This window comes from Hibiscus syriacus, unplaced genomic scaffold (genome assembly GCF_006381635.1).
Source record: "Hibiscus syriacus cultivar Baekdansim isolate YM2019G1 unplaced genomic scaffold, ASM638163v2 tig00112857_pilon, whole genome shotgun sequence".
In the NCBI taxonomy this organism is placed as follows: Eukaryota; Viridiplantae; Streptophyta; class Magnoliopsida; order Malvales; family Malvaceae; genus Hibiscus; species Hibiscus syriacus.
The window spans coordinates 776,845-792,347 of NW_024063412.1; the positions used below are offsets into that span (position 1 = coordinate 776,845).

The 15,503-nt window shown below is 33.1% G+C and overlaps 1 protein-coding gene and 1 pseudogene across 2 annotated transcripts; one reads left to right on the forward strand and one right to left on the reverse strand.

Annotated features, from left to right (window-relative positions):
- Positions 1-7,596: 7,596 nt before the first annotated feature.
- On the forward strand, positions 7,597-13,246 carry LOC120184204 (probable transcriptional regulator SLK2). Of its 2 annotated transcripts, none has more exons than XM_039188726.1 (10): positions 7,597-7,694; positions 8,308-9,309; positions 9,624-9,755; positions 9,972-10,020; positions 10,584-10,798; positions 10,879-10,947; positions 11,159-11,259; positions 11,627-11,720; positions 11,808-11,877; positions 12,030-13,246. In XM_039188726.1, exons 2-10 carry the CDS (start codon positions 8,404-8,406, stop codon positions 12,920-12,922), a joined length of 2,529 nt encoding a protein of 842 aa, XP_039044657.1. In that variant the 5' UTR covers positions 7,597-7,694; positions 8,308-8,403; the 3' UTR covers positions 12,923-13,246. The 2 variants fall into 2 exon arrangements, with proteins under 2 accessions (XP_039044657.1, XP_039044658.1); XM_039188727.1 differs by having other exon boundaries at positions 7,609-7,694; positions 8,592-9,309.
- LOC120184205 lies at positions 13,183-15,503 on the reverse strand (annotated as a pseudogene).

Genomic DNA, 15,503 nt, shown 5'->3' on the forward strand with positions numbered 1-15,503 from the left:
TAAATTTAACCTCTAATTAAATTATGACATGTATCATTAACATATTGGAAGATATATTATTAATCCCCCAACATCTTCAAAGCACGTCCAAACCACAAGGCTAAATCCTTCAGCTAGTATTATATTACATCTTCTTGTATATAAAATGTTATGACCATTGGTAGAAAAAAAAATAAGAAACTAACATGATTTAAATGGATTCAAACTTATATATTGAGTTTTTTAAAAGAAAAAGAAGTGAAATTTAGATTTTTATATTTTCAAACCATATTTATTTTTATATATATTTTATATATAATCATTAATAATTAATAATTTTAATTTTATTTAATAAATATATATATATATATAATAGAAGTGAAATTTAGATTTTTATATTTTCAAACCATCTTTATTTTTATATATATTTTTATATATAATCATTAATAATTAATAATTTTAATTTTATTTAATAATTATATATATATATATATATAATAGAGAGGTTAAAAAATAAAAATAAAAATGGATTATATAAAAATAAATATAATTTAAAATATGAATTCAAGTTTCGAAACTTGAGTTTTTTAAAAGAAAAAGAAGTGAAATTTAGATTTTTATATTTTCAAACCATCTTTATTTTTATATATATTTTATATATAATCATTAATAATTAATAATTTTAATTTTATTTAATAATTATATATATATATAATAGAGAGGTTAAAAAATAAAAATTGATTATATAAAAATAAATATAATTTAAAATATGAATTCAAGTTTCGATAAAATTAATTTTTAATTTTATTTTAAAAATAAAAATATATTTTTATACATAATAAATTTATTATTATTTTAAATATTATATTAATTATATTTTAAATTTATTTTTTATATAAATAACGTATAATTTTAATTTTTTAAGATAATTAATATATATATATATATATATTATTAAATAAAACTAAAATTATTAACTATATTAAAAATTTATTTGATGCTTATATAAAGGATTGTATTAAACTCATAGATAGTTTAAAATATAAAAATCTAAGATTTACTTTTTAAAAATATATTTTAGTTTCCTATCTTTCTCTACCATTGTTTATAACATGTTATATATAAGAAGATTAATTCAATACTGATAGAGGGACTTAGCCTAGCAGTTTGGGTGTGCTTTGAAGATGTTGGGGGTTAAAAGTTTGGTTCCTCAAGCGGCAAGTTAATTTTTTTTTTGCATTTTGTATCAAATCAGGTGGTGACATGTGTCACCATCTGATTGGATATAAATTAAATAATTAAAATTAATAATATATCTTTCAATATGCTAGTGACACATTTTACTATCTAATTGGAGATTAAATTTATTAAATTAAGTTAAAATTATGACCAAATTAAAAGAATGTATAAATATTAAGGATCAAATATGTAATTATATCAGTTTTATTAACTGTCACATCATCGCTTTAGTTAAATGTTAACAGAAAGTGGTATGATTGAATGCATTTAAATAGTTAGATGGTCTGATTGGAAATAATTCAAAAATTGTAATCGAAATGAAAAGAGGCTATAGTTGGATGGCCTCTAGTATAGTTTACCAAAATTTTTAATGGTGCGTGTCAAATTGGCTGTCTGATGACGTTTGAATGTGTTGTCAGCCACCGACACTTCTTCACACGTATGGCATTTCCCACGTGCTAGAGCGTGTGAGCTTGCGGGAAAGATAGTCTAGCGCATGAGTGACGTGGTAGCATAGGTTTGAGATGGGGACGGAGCAACCCACTTGGTTTAGACTTTCGATCAAACCAAAACCAGTTAAATGTAATTAAAATTAATACTAATAATTATCAAGGAAAAAAATAAATTATATATTTAATCATTGAACAATTATTTTAATTTTATTTCAATCACTAATCTATTTTTTAAGACTATCATCTCTTTTATTAGTTGTTCTCTCGGTTTTAAAGTTTTATTTTGACTAATTTAGATTGACTCGCATTGCACGCCTAGTTTTAGTGAGTGAGTTTCTCAATAGAGATTTTCGACAAATAGAAAGACTCGAACTCGAAACCTTTGTTAAAACAATATCAAACTGCTTACTACTTGAACTAATCACAATTAGTAAAACTATCAACTCTCGTATTATATAATAACATCAATATGATTATACTTGATCATTTATATAAAAATAAAAACTCAATTTACTATTTATTAATTCATTAACTAAATAGTTAACTAAAATCAATAAAGATATATAATTTAAATATTTATTTTACATTTAGGTCTAGCTTTAATATGCTTTTATTGATACTTTATTGTAGGTTTAAAGTAGGGGTTTTAGACCGAGTTTATTATATTTAGAGCCATGCAAGACTTGTTATTACTACAGTAAATGAAACGAGACATATCGTGAATTATTTGAGATCGATTATTTTAAAATTTGATAAATATTCGACTCGAATGGACTCAACTCGAATTCTTAACGAACCGAAACGAGCTACTTGATACTCGACTCGAAAAGCTCGCGAGCAGCTCGAAAATAAAATATATTAAGATTTTATTTAAAATAAATAAATTATTAATAATATTAACATTTATGTGTTGATTTTTTTTAAAAAAAAATTTTATAATGTTTTCATGTATTTAATGTTCAAGTTTGAGTTTGAGGCTTTAATCAAGTTAAAATTAAGATTTTCCCTTTTTTCTTGCCTTTTTTCGAGCTTTTACGAGTTTAAGTTTAAAATTTCGACTTCGAGTCTAGTTTGAAAATTTTAGGCTCGCGAGTTTTCTAGTTAAATTAAGCTCCATTTCAGAGTTTCTGAGTCGAGTTCGAGCTTACTGAGACTCGGCTCAACTCGTTTACAATCCTACTTGTTATAGAAGAGGCATCGACAACATGCGTTGATCTTCTAACGACACGTCAAATTAGGTTGATTCAGGGATGGACCTGAGCGGGACGGTTGGGGGCGTTCAGCCGATCACCACTTTAAAGATTTAAAATTAGCATATATTCTAAATTTTTTGTCTTTTTTTATTAAAAATATGTTTTTGTCTCCCCTTAAAATTTTATAAATTTAAATTTACACCCTAAAATTTTTAATAAATTCAAGTTGATTCCCTTTGGTATTTAATTTTGCGTTCTTCTTTGGGTCCATCGACAATTTAACCAGCAATTCTGGTCTCGCCAGCCATCTATTCATGGCGTAAACCGCATTAGCTTAGAGGATTAAACCTAGCAGAGATACCCCCACCAGAGGCTTCTAAAACAGGCAAGCTAATGTGATCCCACGGTTGCATGTCATGTCTTGAAATCCGACAGAGCAATCATTCGTTTTACATTTATAACGAATGTTTTTATTTTCTGAAATATTTGGAGAAAAATATAATCACGGCCGAGCAATTCATGTAAAAAAAAACAGGGAATGGTTTCTATTCTATGATTATATCAACCAAGACGATTATTTTTAAAATGATTATTTTTATCATAATACCATAATTTTACAATTATTGTTGTTAGTATTTTATTTTACAACATTAATATTTTTAATAAATGGTAATCCTTTGATTTCATAAAACTTAAATAAAATTATTTTAAAATGTTCATATATTTGCTCAAAGGAATAATATATCACAACCAGATTTGATTGATTAACTTGCCAAAGAACCAAAAGTTTGGGGGTGGTAGAAGGTCTCTTTGTTGCATCTTAATTTTATTAATTTAGGAAATGAAAAGCTAACCGCTACTTAAATGATTAATAAATATAGTAGGAAATTAAATAACAATGAAATTACCTTCGAGACGCGATGTATACTAGATTTTATAGGAGAAAAAAGTACTCCTAATAGATCTAGAACCCACGACTTAAAGAAATATAAAAAATAAGATAAACAACTTATTCAACCACCAAATATATTTAATCAACGTAACTTTTAAAATATTCTAATTACAATTCTAATTCTAATTAGCATCCTTTGTTATCTATATACTTGCAATGTTCTACTCACATGTTGTAATGGAACCGAGAGCCTGTAATTTTTGTGAGGTCTAAAAATATGTAGAGAACAAGGCATAAAATAATTAGAATAATAGTAAATCATCGATGTACAATATTCCCATACTATCAAATGATTTATGAGGTATAGATAAGGATGATTATATATGTTTTAACTCAACCCGGTTTAAATAAATTGATTTTTATTTTAAAACTTTAAATATAGAATAAATCGAGTATTTTAAAGATGAGATAAGATCGGGTTTTAGTTTAAAATGAAAAAAATATTGACTCTGACATAATATTACAAACATCTCTTATATATTTAGAGATAATTGTAATATTACACGTTTTTTTAATTATATCTTCATTTTACTTAATGTAAAGATTTTTAATATATATATTTAGATTGAGTCGAATTCGACGTGAGTTTTGACTTAAAAATTAAATTGAATAAGATTTTTTTAGCTTAAATCATATCCATCGTAGATGAAAATTTAATTTTTAAATCAAGTTCGGAGAAGCTAAGAACTTGACTTGACCCCATATATGGATTTTAAATACTAAATAGGGGTCGATGACAAGATGGAACGTTACTCACTAGGGTTTTCGGATCCAGGCAATGCGGCAAGAACTTAGCCCAACGGCGGGGTCGGCCATGGGGTACCGACGCCCATGGCACACAACCAATACAATGTGCCGAGCTGTTTACCGACACATGACCAGCCTATCAGCGGCAGTACACATTACTTGTCTAAAGGAAAATAGAGGGGGTGTTTGGTTCAAGAATTGTGGGATTCTCATGGGATGAGAATCCCATATTCCCATGTTTGGTTGGTCGGGAATCTCATTCCCGGTAATATTTTATTACCAATAGTATATTTTTAGGGGTATATTACCGGGAATGTCATTACCTCTCTTTCCTTAAGTATTGTAACATTATTAGCGTTTTGGACTAAAATGCCCTTAATTTTTTTTTCAAAAATATCATTCTTCTGTCATTGAATAATAAAAATTCTACGAAGGTTAAATTACAAATTTATCCTTAAATTATTTTAGATTTACAAAAAAAAAAATCTATAATTAAAATTTTATATGAAGTTCAGGGGTTAAATTTTTTTTACCCTTTCATTAAACATTTTTTATATTTTTAATTTTGTAAAAAAATTTATATAAAATATTATGAATTTAATTTTTTAAAGAAAATATATAAATATTTTACAATTTGTAATATTATACAAATATATAATAAGGACAATTTGGTCAAATATACATTCCTATAATATTTTATTCCTTTAACCAAACACGGTAATCTTACATTCCTGCTAAACCAACCAAACACAAAATACAACATTCCCAGTAATCCTATTCCCTGGTAATCTTTTATTCCCACTGGTAATCTTACATTCCGTGAACCAAACGCACCCTAAAGGTTATCTTTGTCTCCCATTTCTATGCTCTTCAGTCTTTTATAATCAATGAAATTTCGTTAAATTATAGGGTAAAATACACAAATGATCCCCGATTATAAGATATTATTTTATTAAATCCCTCGACTATTAAAAGTTATAAAATGATCCTCTAACTATATAAATATTGCTTTATTAAGTCCCTTGACTATTAAAAGTTGCAAAATGGTCATGTGACTATTCATTATGTTCCAAACTTGTCATTTTTCGTTAAAGATCGGCGATTGTCTAAGCTGGGGGTTAACATGATGACTAGGATATAATAATTTTTTGAGATTCTAGGATCAGATTTTATCATATCACGGTTAACATGTTAACACTTAGCTTATAATACCACAAATCTTTTAACAGAAAAGGACGACTTTGGAATATAATGAATAGTCGTGTGACCATTTTGTAACTTTTAATAGTCGAGGGACTCAACAAAGCAACACTCTATAGTCAAGGATCATTTTGTAACTTTGAATTATCGAGGGACTTAATAAAGTAATACCCTATACTCGGAGGACCATTTGCATACTTTACCCTAAATTATAAAAGTTAATTAACATTAATATCAATTAATATTTAGGAATTTCAAAAAACAAACGTTTAGGATTCGTGGGTATGACACTGGGCTTTTTATCTTGGATTTCCGCTGCCTCTCCCATGGGATAAAATTGGTCTAATAGGCCACGAGGGTAAAAAAATTAGCCTATTAGACTATCTCAAATTAATTTAGGATCTACGACAAATGCTACGTGTAGGGTAAACTAGTCACGTCCAGATGATGAGTTTTTCTAAATAATATTTTTTATTCAAACTCGTCACGTGGAAGTGATGAGCTCCAATAAAATATAAATTTTATTAGATTTTGCCACGTCGGAGTGACAAGTTACAATAAAAAATATATTTTTATTAAAACTCGTTATATCCACATGAAGAATTTCAAGTCACTGTAACAAATACTAGAGTTCTCAAAATAAAATTTTTGATGTCGGATTGGGTTAAATAATTAGCCCGCCTATGATATTGGGCCGAAATTGCCCTCCCATGGCTTGATTTGGGCTGCTTGCATGTTTGGGGGTTTACTACATGCTCTAGCCAGTGCCCCGGCATGCCGTATGAAGCCTGTGCCCGGATGATGTACAAATCCTAATAAAATTGTAGTATTTTTTTTTGGCGTCAATGGTGCGAAGTGGCCCTGTTGATTATATTGAGTGATGTTATTTTTTTCCCCACAGATTATTGCGAAATTTAGTAATTGACTAATCTATTGTTCAATTTAAAAAAATAGCTAAAATTTATTAGATTATAAGTATACAAACTTACCAAAATACATAGAAAAATGTGTATCTTTCCGAACATATTTTTGAGTTTATGGGTGTTATTGTGATATAATGCTCCGTTTGGTTAAAGAAATGTTGTATTACCGGGGGAATGAAATGAAATTCTCATTCCCTGTTTGGTTGGCCGATGATCTCATTCCCGATAATCTTTTATTACAAACAGTAAATTTTTTGGGTTATATTACTGGGAATGTGATTACCCTTCCATAAGGTATTGTTGGATTACCGACGTTTTGGACTAAAATACCTTTAATTTTTTTTCTCCAAAAATATCATTCTTTTGTCGTTGAATAATAAAAATTATACGAAAGTTAAATTAAAAATTTATCCTTAAACTATTTTAGATTTACAAAAAAATATATAATTAAATTTTAAATGAAATACAAGAATTAAAATAAAATTTTATCCTTTCATTAAACTTATTTATCTTTTTAATTTTGTAAAAAAAATTATATAAATTTTATGAATTTAATTTTTTAAAGAAAATATATAAATTAATTATAGTAATATTATAGTATAATTAAACTTGTTAAAAAACAAATATATAATAAGGATAATTTGGTTAAATATACATTTCAATAATATTTTATTATTTTAACCAAAGACGATAATCTTACATCTATGTTAAACCAACCAAACACAAAATACAATATTCTCAGTAATCTTATTCTTGATAATCTTTTATTCCCACAGGTAATCTTACATTCTGTGAACAAAAATATCCTAAATATTTTTTTTAAATAATATATATGTTTTATTCCCACAGGTAATCTTACAGTTTCCTTGAAATATCTCTCTATGTTTTGTTCTTCTCTCCCAGTTTCCAAATTAAGTGATTTTTTTAAAAAAAAAGAGAGAGAGAGAAAAAGAGTAAAGTTTCGCTTTTTTTATTTTTCTTATTCTTCGATTCCACCTCGCGATTTCAGGTTAATAGCTTCCCTTCTTTTTTAAATTTGTTCCGTTTTATTTAATCGAAATAGTCTAATAATTTCGCTAGTTTGATTATGTTTTGATCGATCTCTGAAACTTGTGAAGCTTACGGGGTTTTTTCCTCTCTAATTTCGGTACTTGGTTGCAATTTTTTTGATCTTCTTTGTTTAACTTATTATTAACTATTTAATTGAAGTCAATCGGTTGTTTTTGTTTGGGCTTTTTTTTTTCTTTTCTTTTCTTTCTAATTTGAGTTTGTTTACACTATGGGATATGCGTATGCGTGTGATCACTTTGGGTCAAACTTTGATTCGGAGTTTGTTTCGTGTGTTGAGTGGTTTGATAGCTGATACATGCTCTTAAAGTGCAAAGATTTTAGTTTTTGAGCATCTAGTACACATTATTAGTCTAATGAGTTGGTTTCAAAATTAGGTTTTCTTTTATATGGTGATCAATCTTCAAAAGAGACGTGTTTTCACGGTGTTTCTAGTCTTGATTGACTTATCTAGTGAAATACTGCTAGGAAAGGTTGTAACTTTATTCTCTTGGAGCATATCAATTCTAATTCTAATTTATGTCATCTGTTTTTTTATCATAATTTGTGTTTAGATCTCTGCATCAAATTGTTGAGCTCGTGTTTATTATTACAAAGATCTGGCTCTGGATAGCTATTTAAACACCAGCCACCAAGGGGCAGTGCCTCCAATGGCACCTTCTCGGGTGGCTGGGGGGTTAACCCTATCTTCCTCGAGTTCTGGAATTTTCTTCCAAGGAGATGGGCAGTCCCAGCCTGTATTTAATGCTCACCTGAGCTCCCCTAATGAAAATTCATATATTTCAGTTCCTGGAACTGGGCGTCCTAACCTGGGTCTGGTTTCGGGTGATATGAACAGTTTGGCAAATTCAGGACCTAGTGGTGGGGCAAGTTCTTTGGTCACAGATGCAAATTCGGCGCTGTCAGGATGTCCCCAGTTGCAGAGAAGTGCTAGCTTTAATACCGATTCATATATGCGCTTACCAGCATCGCCAATGTCATTTTCTTCCAACAATATAAGCATGTCAGGTTCATCAGTAGTTGATGGATCTTCTGCAGGCCAGCAGGACTCTCATCAAGACCCAACTGTCCGACAACTGCAGCAGAGTCAGCTGTTGCTGCAAGGAGTCTCAACAGCTACATCTTTGCCTGCTTCACAAACCGGGCAAGTTTCACTTCCTATGGGTCCTCGAGTTCCAGGGTCCTTCATGCAAGATTCCAATAATCTATCTCAGGTGCAGAAGAAACCTCGTTTAGACATCAAGCAAGAAGACATTCTGCAGCAGCAGGTGTTGCAACAGTTACTGCAAAGACAGGATTCAATGCAGTTGCAAGGTAGAAACCCCCAATTACAAGCTTTGGTCCAGCAGCAGCGACTTAGGCAACAACAACAAATTTTGCAGTCAATGCCACCATTGCAGAGAGCACAGTTGCAGCAGCAGCAGCAAATGCACTTCAGGCAGCAATTGCAACAACAGGGCATGCAGCAAGTAGCTGGAATGAAGCGCTCCTTTGATGGTGGTGTATGTGCTCGCCGGCTAATGCAATACCTATATCACCAACGGCAAAGGCCAACAGTGAGTTTATGTTTTTTTTCTACATCTGGTGGCGAAGTATCTTGAATTTTAATTGATTTGATTTGAAATTTCCATGCTCTTGAAGATTGCCTTTTTTATTTTATTTTTGATAGAAAGATTGCCTTTTTTTATGGAAATATGTATGCTCAGTTAACTTCCTGCAGTCATGAAGTTATCCTTCCTTTTCTTTTGAATGTACAAATCTACTATATACTCCGATGATTGCTCAATTATCTTCTTGTTACGGACTTGACATCAACTCATTTTCAATTGGTAATTGCTGAGAAACCTGTTTTGTCTCCTTAATTTTGTAGGATAATACTTTTGCATACTGGAGGAAATTTGTTGCAGAGTATTATTCTCCTCGTGCAAAGAAAAGATGGTGTTTGTCACAATATGATAATGTTGGGAGTCATGCACTTGGTGTTTTCCCTCAAGCAGCTATGGTTAGTCTTTATGCATTTTTCCTCTAGTTTGTAACATGTGAAAATTATCTTTCTATCATGAAGTGTAGGCCTTTTCATTGAATTGTTTGCACTGATTTGTTAATCCTGCACTCTTTCTTCTGCATGAATAATACTATCCATCACTTGGGCTCTTAAATTGTTGTTTGTTTGTCTTATATCTGTAGAATTCTGATTTTCTTTATGTAAAAATTTCAGGATGCCTGGCATTGTGATATTTGTGGGTCTAAATCTGGAAGGGGGTTTGGTAAGAGATTTCTGAGCTCTTGCTTTGTTGTAGATAAAATTCTTTTTAATTGATTTTGGTAGGAATTACATTTTAGAAGTACGGCATGGAAAAAAGTGGGTCTTATTTTATGTTTGTTATAGGATGCTATCTGCAGTAAATTCATTGCTTTCTTTTCATTGATTTTCATTTTTTATCTCAGTCGCACTTCCATGATTATAGAATACCTTTTTATTTCTCTCCTATATTTGCATACTGGATGAAGGAGAGAAATGGAAATTTTTGAATTTTCAGGGTTATGGATTTCTCGATATTCTTTTGCCAGCTTAAAACTTTAGCCAACAAAGCCTATCATTTGTTATTTTCTCAATTAGACACTATACTGTATTCCAATGGTTGAAATTAATATGCATCGATTCATAACATCTCTGGATTTATGGAATCCATTGTTTGTTCGTATTTTGTTTCACTAGTTAAGAAAACATAGGCCCCATGCTTGCAGCTTCAATCTAAGTTTTGCACTTCAGAAGTCACTTATTCTTACCACTTGATTTTAACCTAAGTAAATGCTCTCATGTTTACAGAAGCAACTTTTGAAGTACTCCCCAGACTTAATGAAATCAAATTTGGTAGTGTAGTGGTTGATGAGCTTCTGTTTTTGGACTTGCCTCGTGAGTGTAGATTCCCTTCTGGAATAATGATGTTGGAGTATGGAAAAGCAGTCCAGGAGAGTGTATATGAACAGCTTCGTGTTGTTCGTGAGGGGCAGCTTCGCATCATATTCACTCAGGAATTAAAGGTTAACAAAAGCTTATTCACATTTTGCAGTCCTTATTTCTGCAATTTCCGGGAGAACCTGTTGTCACTTTCTTTCTGCAGATATTATCTTGGGAATTTTGTGCACGTAGACATGAAGAACTTTTTCCACGTCGTTTAGTTGCACCCCAGGTACTAAAAGTTTGCACTTTATTAGCTCTAACTTCCTGTTGATGATTCATCTGCAAATAGAGTCACTCTGCTATTTCTCTTGCATTTGTTAGAAGCATAATGCTGTTTCTATAATTATGGTTGTATAATAGTACATACTGTTGAACTTCCTAAGCCATTTGTTTTAAGTTCTTTAAGGTCACCTGATGTACCTTGACTGTAAATCATGTAGGTAAACCAGTTACTTCAGGTAGCACAGAAATGCCAGACCACAATTTCTGAAGGTGGATCTGAGGGGGTTTCTCAGCAGGACTTGCAAACAAACAGCAACATGTGAGTTAATTAAACTAATGTGAAACTCTTTCTTTGCCATGAATTAATGTCACTTATCAGATTCTTTTGGTTAGAGACCCCTTAAGATTTCAAGAGATTTCTTGCTTCACAAACCATAGAAATATGATTTTTCTGAATGTTACCCCCTTGAATGTCATTAAGCCAGAAAAGCATCAATAAAGTTATTTTGCAGGGTCTTGAATTATTAGTGTTTATTTTAGTTGAGCTTCTGGTTGTATGACCTTAAGATTTTTTATTTATATATTTATTAACCAAGAATCGACTATCGAGTAGTTTAGCTATTACCTGGTTATTACTCATTAGAACATTGCTGATTCAACATGGTTACATGGCTGCTTTCTCTTAGGGTCCTGACAGCTGGACGGCAGCTTGTTAAGAGTTTGGAATTGCAGTCGTTGAATGACTTGGGGTTTTCAAAAAGATATGTCAGATGTTTGCAGGTACAGTTTTAGCCTCTTGCATTTAAATTTCAGTAAATAAATATTCATTTTTTTAGTTTCCTAACAATTTTGCATAATTTGTTATAGATTGCTGAGGTTGTAAGTAGCATGAAAGATCTAATAGATTTTTGTCGAGAACACAAGGTTGGGCCAATTGGTAAGTTGTGCATTTGCCTTACTGGTCTCTTACTATTGGTCAAAATGATATTGTGCAGATATTGGTCAATGTACGCTTGTTTATGCGAATTGAGAGAAAAACTTTATAGCTTTGATCCTAACCATCTGTTTGCTTAAAAATTGTATTTACAGATGGCTTGAAAAACTATCCTCGAAGTGCCGGTGCATCCAAGCTCCAAATGCAGGAAATGGAGCAGTTATCGAACTCTCAGGGTCTGCCAACTGACAGGAATACCCTCAATAAGCTAATGGCACTTCATCCAGGAATAAACAGCCCAATGGGGAACAGCGAGCACATGGTCGGTCGAGGAATTTTAAGCGGTTCAGCACAAGCTGCTTTGGCACTTTCTAACTACCAGAATATGCTCAGTAGGCAGAACTCGATGAATTCAAACCCCAACTCACTCAATCAGGAAGCCTCTTCTTCCTTTAATAATTCTAACCAGAGTCCATCTTCAAATTTCCAAGGAGCTGCCGCCGTGTTATCAGGATCCATGCAGACCCTGCCTGTTAGTGGCTTATCGAGTCCCCATTTACCAACTCAACAGCAGCAGCCAGTAAGCGGCAATAACTTAATCCAAAACCAAAAGAACCATCCGCAGCAGTGTCTGGGTAATCAGGTTTTACAACAACAAATGATGCAACAGCTGTACCATGAGATGTCTAATAACAATACCGGAGTTCAACAACAGCAACTGCAGTCCCTGAGTGGGCAGAATGGGAATGGAAGTGTGGGAAGAAACGGAATGGGCTTTAGTAGCAAAACCACTGCTCCACGAGGTGCAGCCACTTCCAATGTATCGGGAAGTGCAGCTGGGCCTGCACCGAGTCGAAGCAACAGTTTTAAAGGTGCTTCAAACAGTGACTCCTCGGCAGCCGGTGGCAATGCTGGATTCAACCGCGGTGCACCTGATTTGCCTCAGAGCCTCCATTTTCAGGATGATATAGTTTCGGATATAGCTCAAGAGTTCCTGGATAGCGGGATTTTTAACAGAGAACTTGACTATTATGGCTGGAAGGCATGACCAACCTTATATGGCCCAATTAACGGCTCCCCCGTTCAGTGAGTTTAGGGCAAATTGTTGTACAGAGCCTTTGAAAGAGCTGCCCTATCTTCCCTATTGTTTTATCTTTCCCATCAACCTCTGTAGTCGGGCATTTGTTGTGACATAACTTGCATTGTGCTTTAAGTAAGGATTAGCCATCATTTTCCCTTTCATCCTCCTTTTTTTTTTGTTTTCTTTTTTAAGGATTTCCAGTTTTCAAGTTTTGCAAGTGTAATCTATTGAACAGAACAAACTTTTGAACAGATTCTGTTTCTTATGACATGATGCTTACATGTTTCAATGCCCAGAATTTCATTGCATCTTGCAAGTCCAATCTATTTTATTTGCAGTAACAGAGTCAAATGTCGGGTAAAAAGAAAAACAAAACTAGACCAACTGCGATGAACAATTATTAGCACGAAGAGGGGGGCACATCATCGGCATCATTAGCACCAGCTACCCCGGCATGAAGTAGCGAATTCAAAATCATTTGTTCCCAACCTCTTGTGCCTCTCTGTATTAATCTTGCAGTGAAGGTTCGGAGACGAAAGAACGGTGCGAAAGGAAGATGCACCGTTTTTCCTTATGGCTGACGCCGAGGAAAGCATACTATTCTCTGTTTCAGGCATGTACTTCAAAGCACACCTCCCTGTTGAATCGAGCATCTCTATATCAAATCTTGGTAAAAGTGGCCGTCCGACGACTTGAACATGTGAAATACTGCACAAGGCTCGAACAATTTTTACATATTCAAATATGTATATTCTAATTTTGATTAAGCCTAAAATAAAGTATTCGAGATATTGCTAAAACTGAGAGAGAGAGAGAGAACCATATGTAATATAAGCCGTCCATTTCTTGTCTCTGAACTCTACCCAGTAACTCAACCTGCAAGATCCCTCCATTGCAAAGAGCAGGCTCTGGTAGCTTGAACTTTTGTAAGCAGTTTTCCTGAGATTTAGTTATTCGAGCTATTAATAGAAGCAGGTGATGACAGATTTAAACTTTAAAAGAAAAAAGAAAGAGAAAAACTCCTTATAATTTCTCGGCAACGGATGGCCTTCGTTGCCATGTAGCGTATTGAATTTCATTTCCACGACTGTAACATCGAATGCAACTGGTTGACATGAACCTCACCTGAGCCATCGGAAATTCCGGCGAAGTATATGTCCATATGAACTCGTTAGCAGCCAATTTATGACTATAAGTTAAACCATCCGCCGTTTTACTCCACACTCAGGTACCCTTAGATGGCCCATTCTAAATCTGACAGCCTTTGATGAGTATATAGGGAAGCCATACTGAAAATAAGCTGATATGCCAACAGAACACAGTCAGTTATGGGAGTCACTCTGTAAGCAAGTCCGATACACAGAAGACGGGCACAAAAAAAAGCTTTAGAGTTAAAACTTGGAACGGCTTAACATGGATTTCTGTAACAAGACACATCTTGGCCATCAACTTATAAAGTCTCAGGGACAGAAGGATCACTTTGCCCACCACTTGACCAATACAATGCTTTATTATCTATTTTATCCAGTGGCTCCAATGGTATTATGAATGCCTTCTTCCGGGTAATTGTCGGTACTTGACGCAGCAATGGCCTTCGATATGCAATCTTTTCTTATGAAAAGGTTAAGTACTCGCGACAAAAAGGCATAAACTCGATGATTCCTCCTCTGGCATTCCGACTTGCTACGATCATGCTCTTTAAGTTCTGCAGGATATATCAAGTCGTTTGCCTCAATGGTGTGGACGACACCAGGAAATTCAGGGAACAATTTCAAGCAAAGCTGCTTAAAAAGACCGTTTTCGATCACTGCAAGATAAACACAAATGTGATCCAATGGATTCGCATAAGGAAACTATGTGAACAATGCATAATCACAGCTCGATTTTCTCACCGAATCGATGCCAGGAACTGGAAACCAAGCAAACCCGGATGAGATCACAAGGGTCAACCAGATTCATGAGAATATTCATAGATACATCAGGTCCAAGCAATTCTATAAAATCACCACACTCATCCATTTTGGATCCTTTGTAAGCCTCACCGGTACTGCTTAACAGCGGAAACCCTGAAAAACAAACCCCCTCTCAGCTTAGGGACCAATTACAAAGATTCAATCACCAAGGAAAGGTCAGACATCTAATTCACAGTTGTCTACAATCACAAACATGTTCATTGAGATCAATCAAAAACTGGAACCCTAAACAAATATACTAAAATCCAATCAAAAAGGAAGATAAGAACAGAATATACACGAAATACCCCACCCCCCAAAAAAGATATCTTCCAGTGTGGTTAAAGAAAACGAAAGGAATCAAAAGTTCATTATAATATAAGTAACCATATAACACCCAGACTTACAGTGAAAGGAGAAGAAAAAAAGGGCACCCTTTTTCTTTGCAGAGGGAGTTAAAGAGGCGATAGAACCAAAGCCAAGCTAAAAGGACTAAAACCCTCTTTTCAATCACCTTTCAAGTAAAGATTTTCAACAGGTGTAGATGAGATTGAGAAGATCAACCGACTGGGCTTTGCAGTTGGATGTAGAGAGAG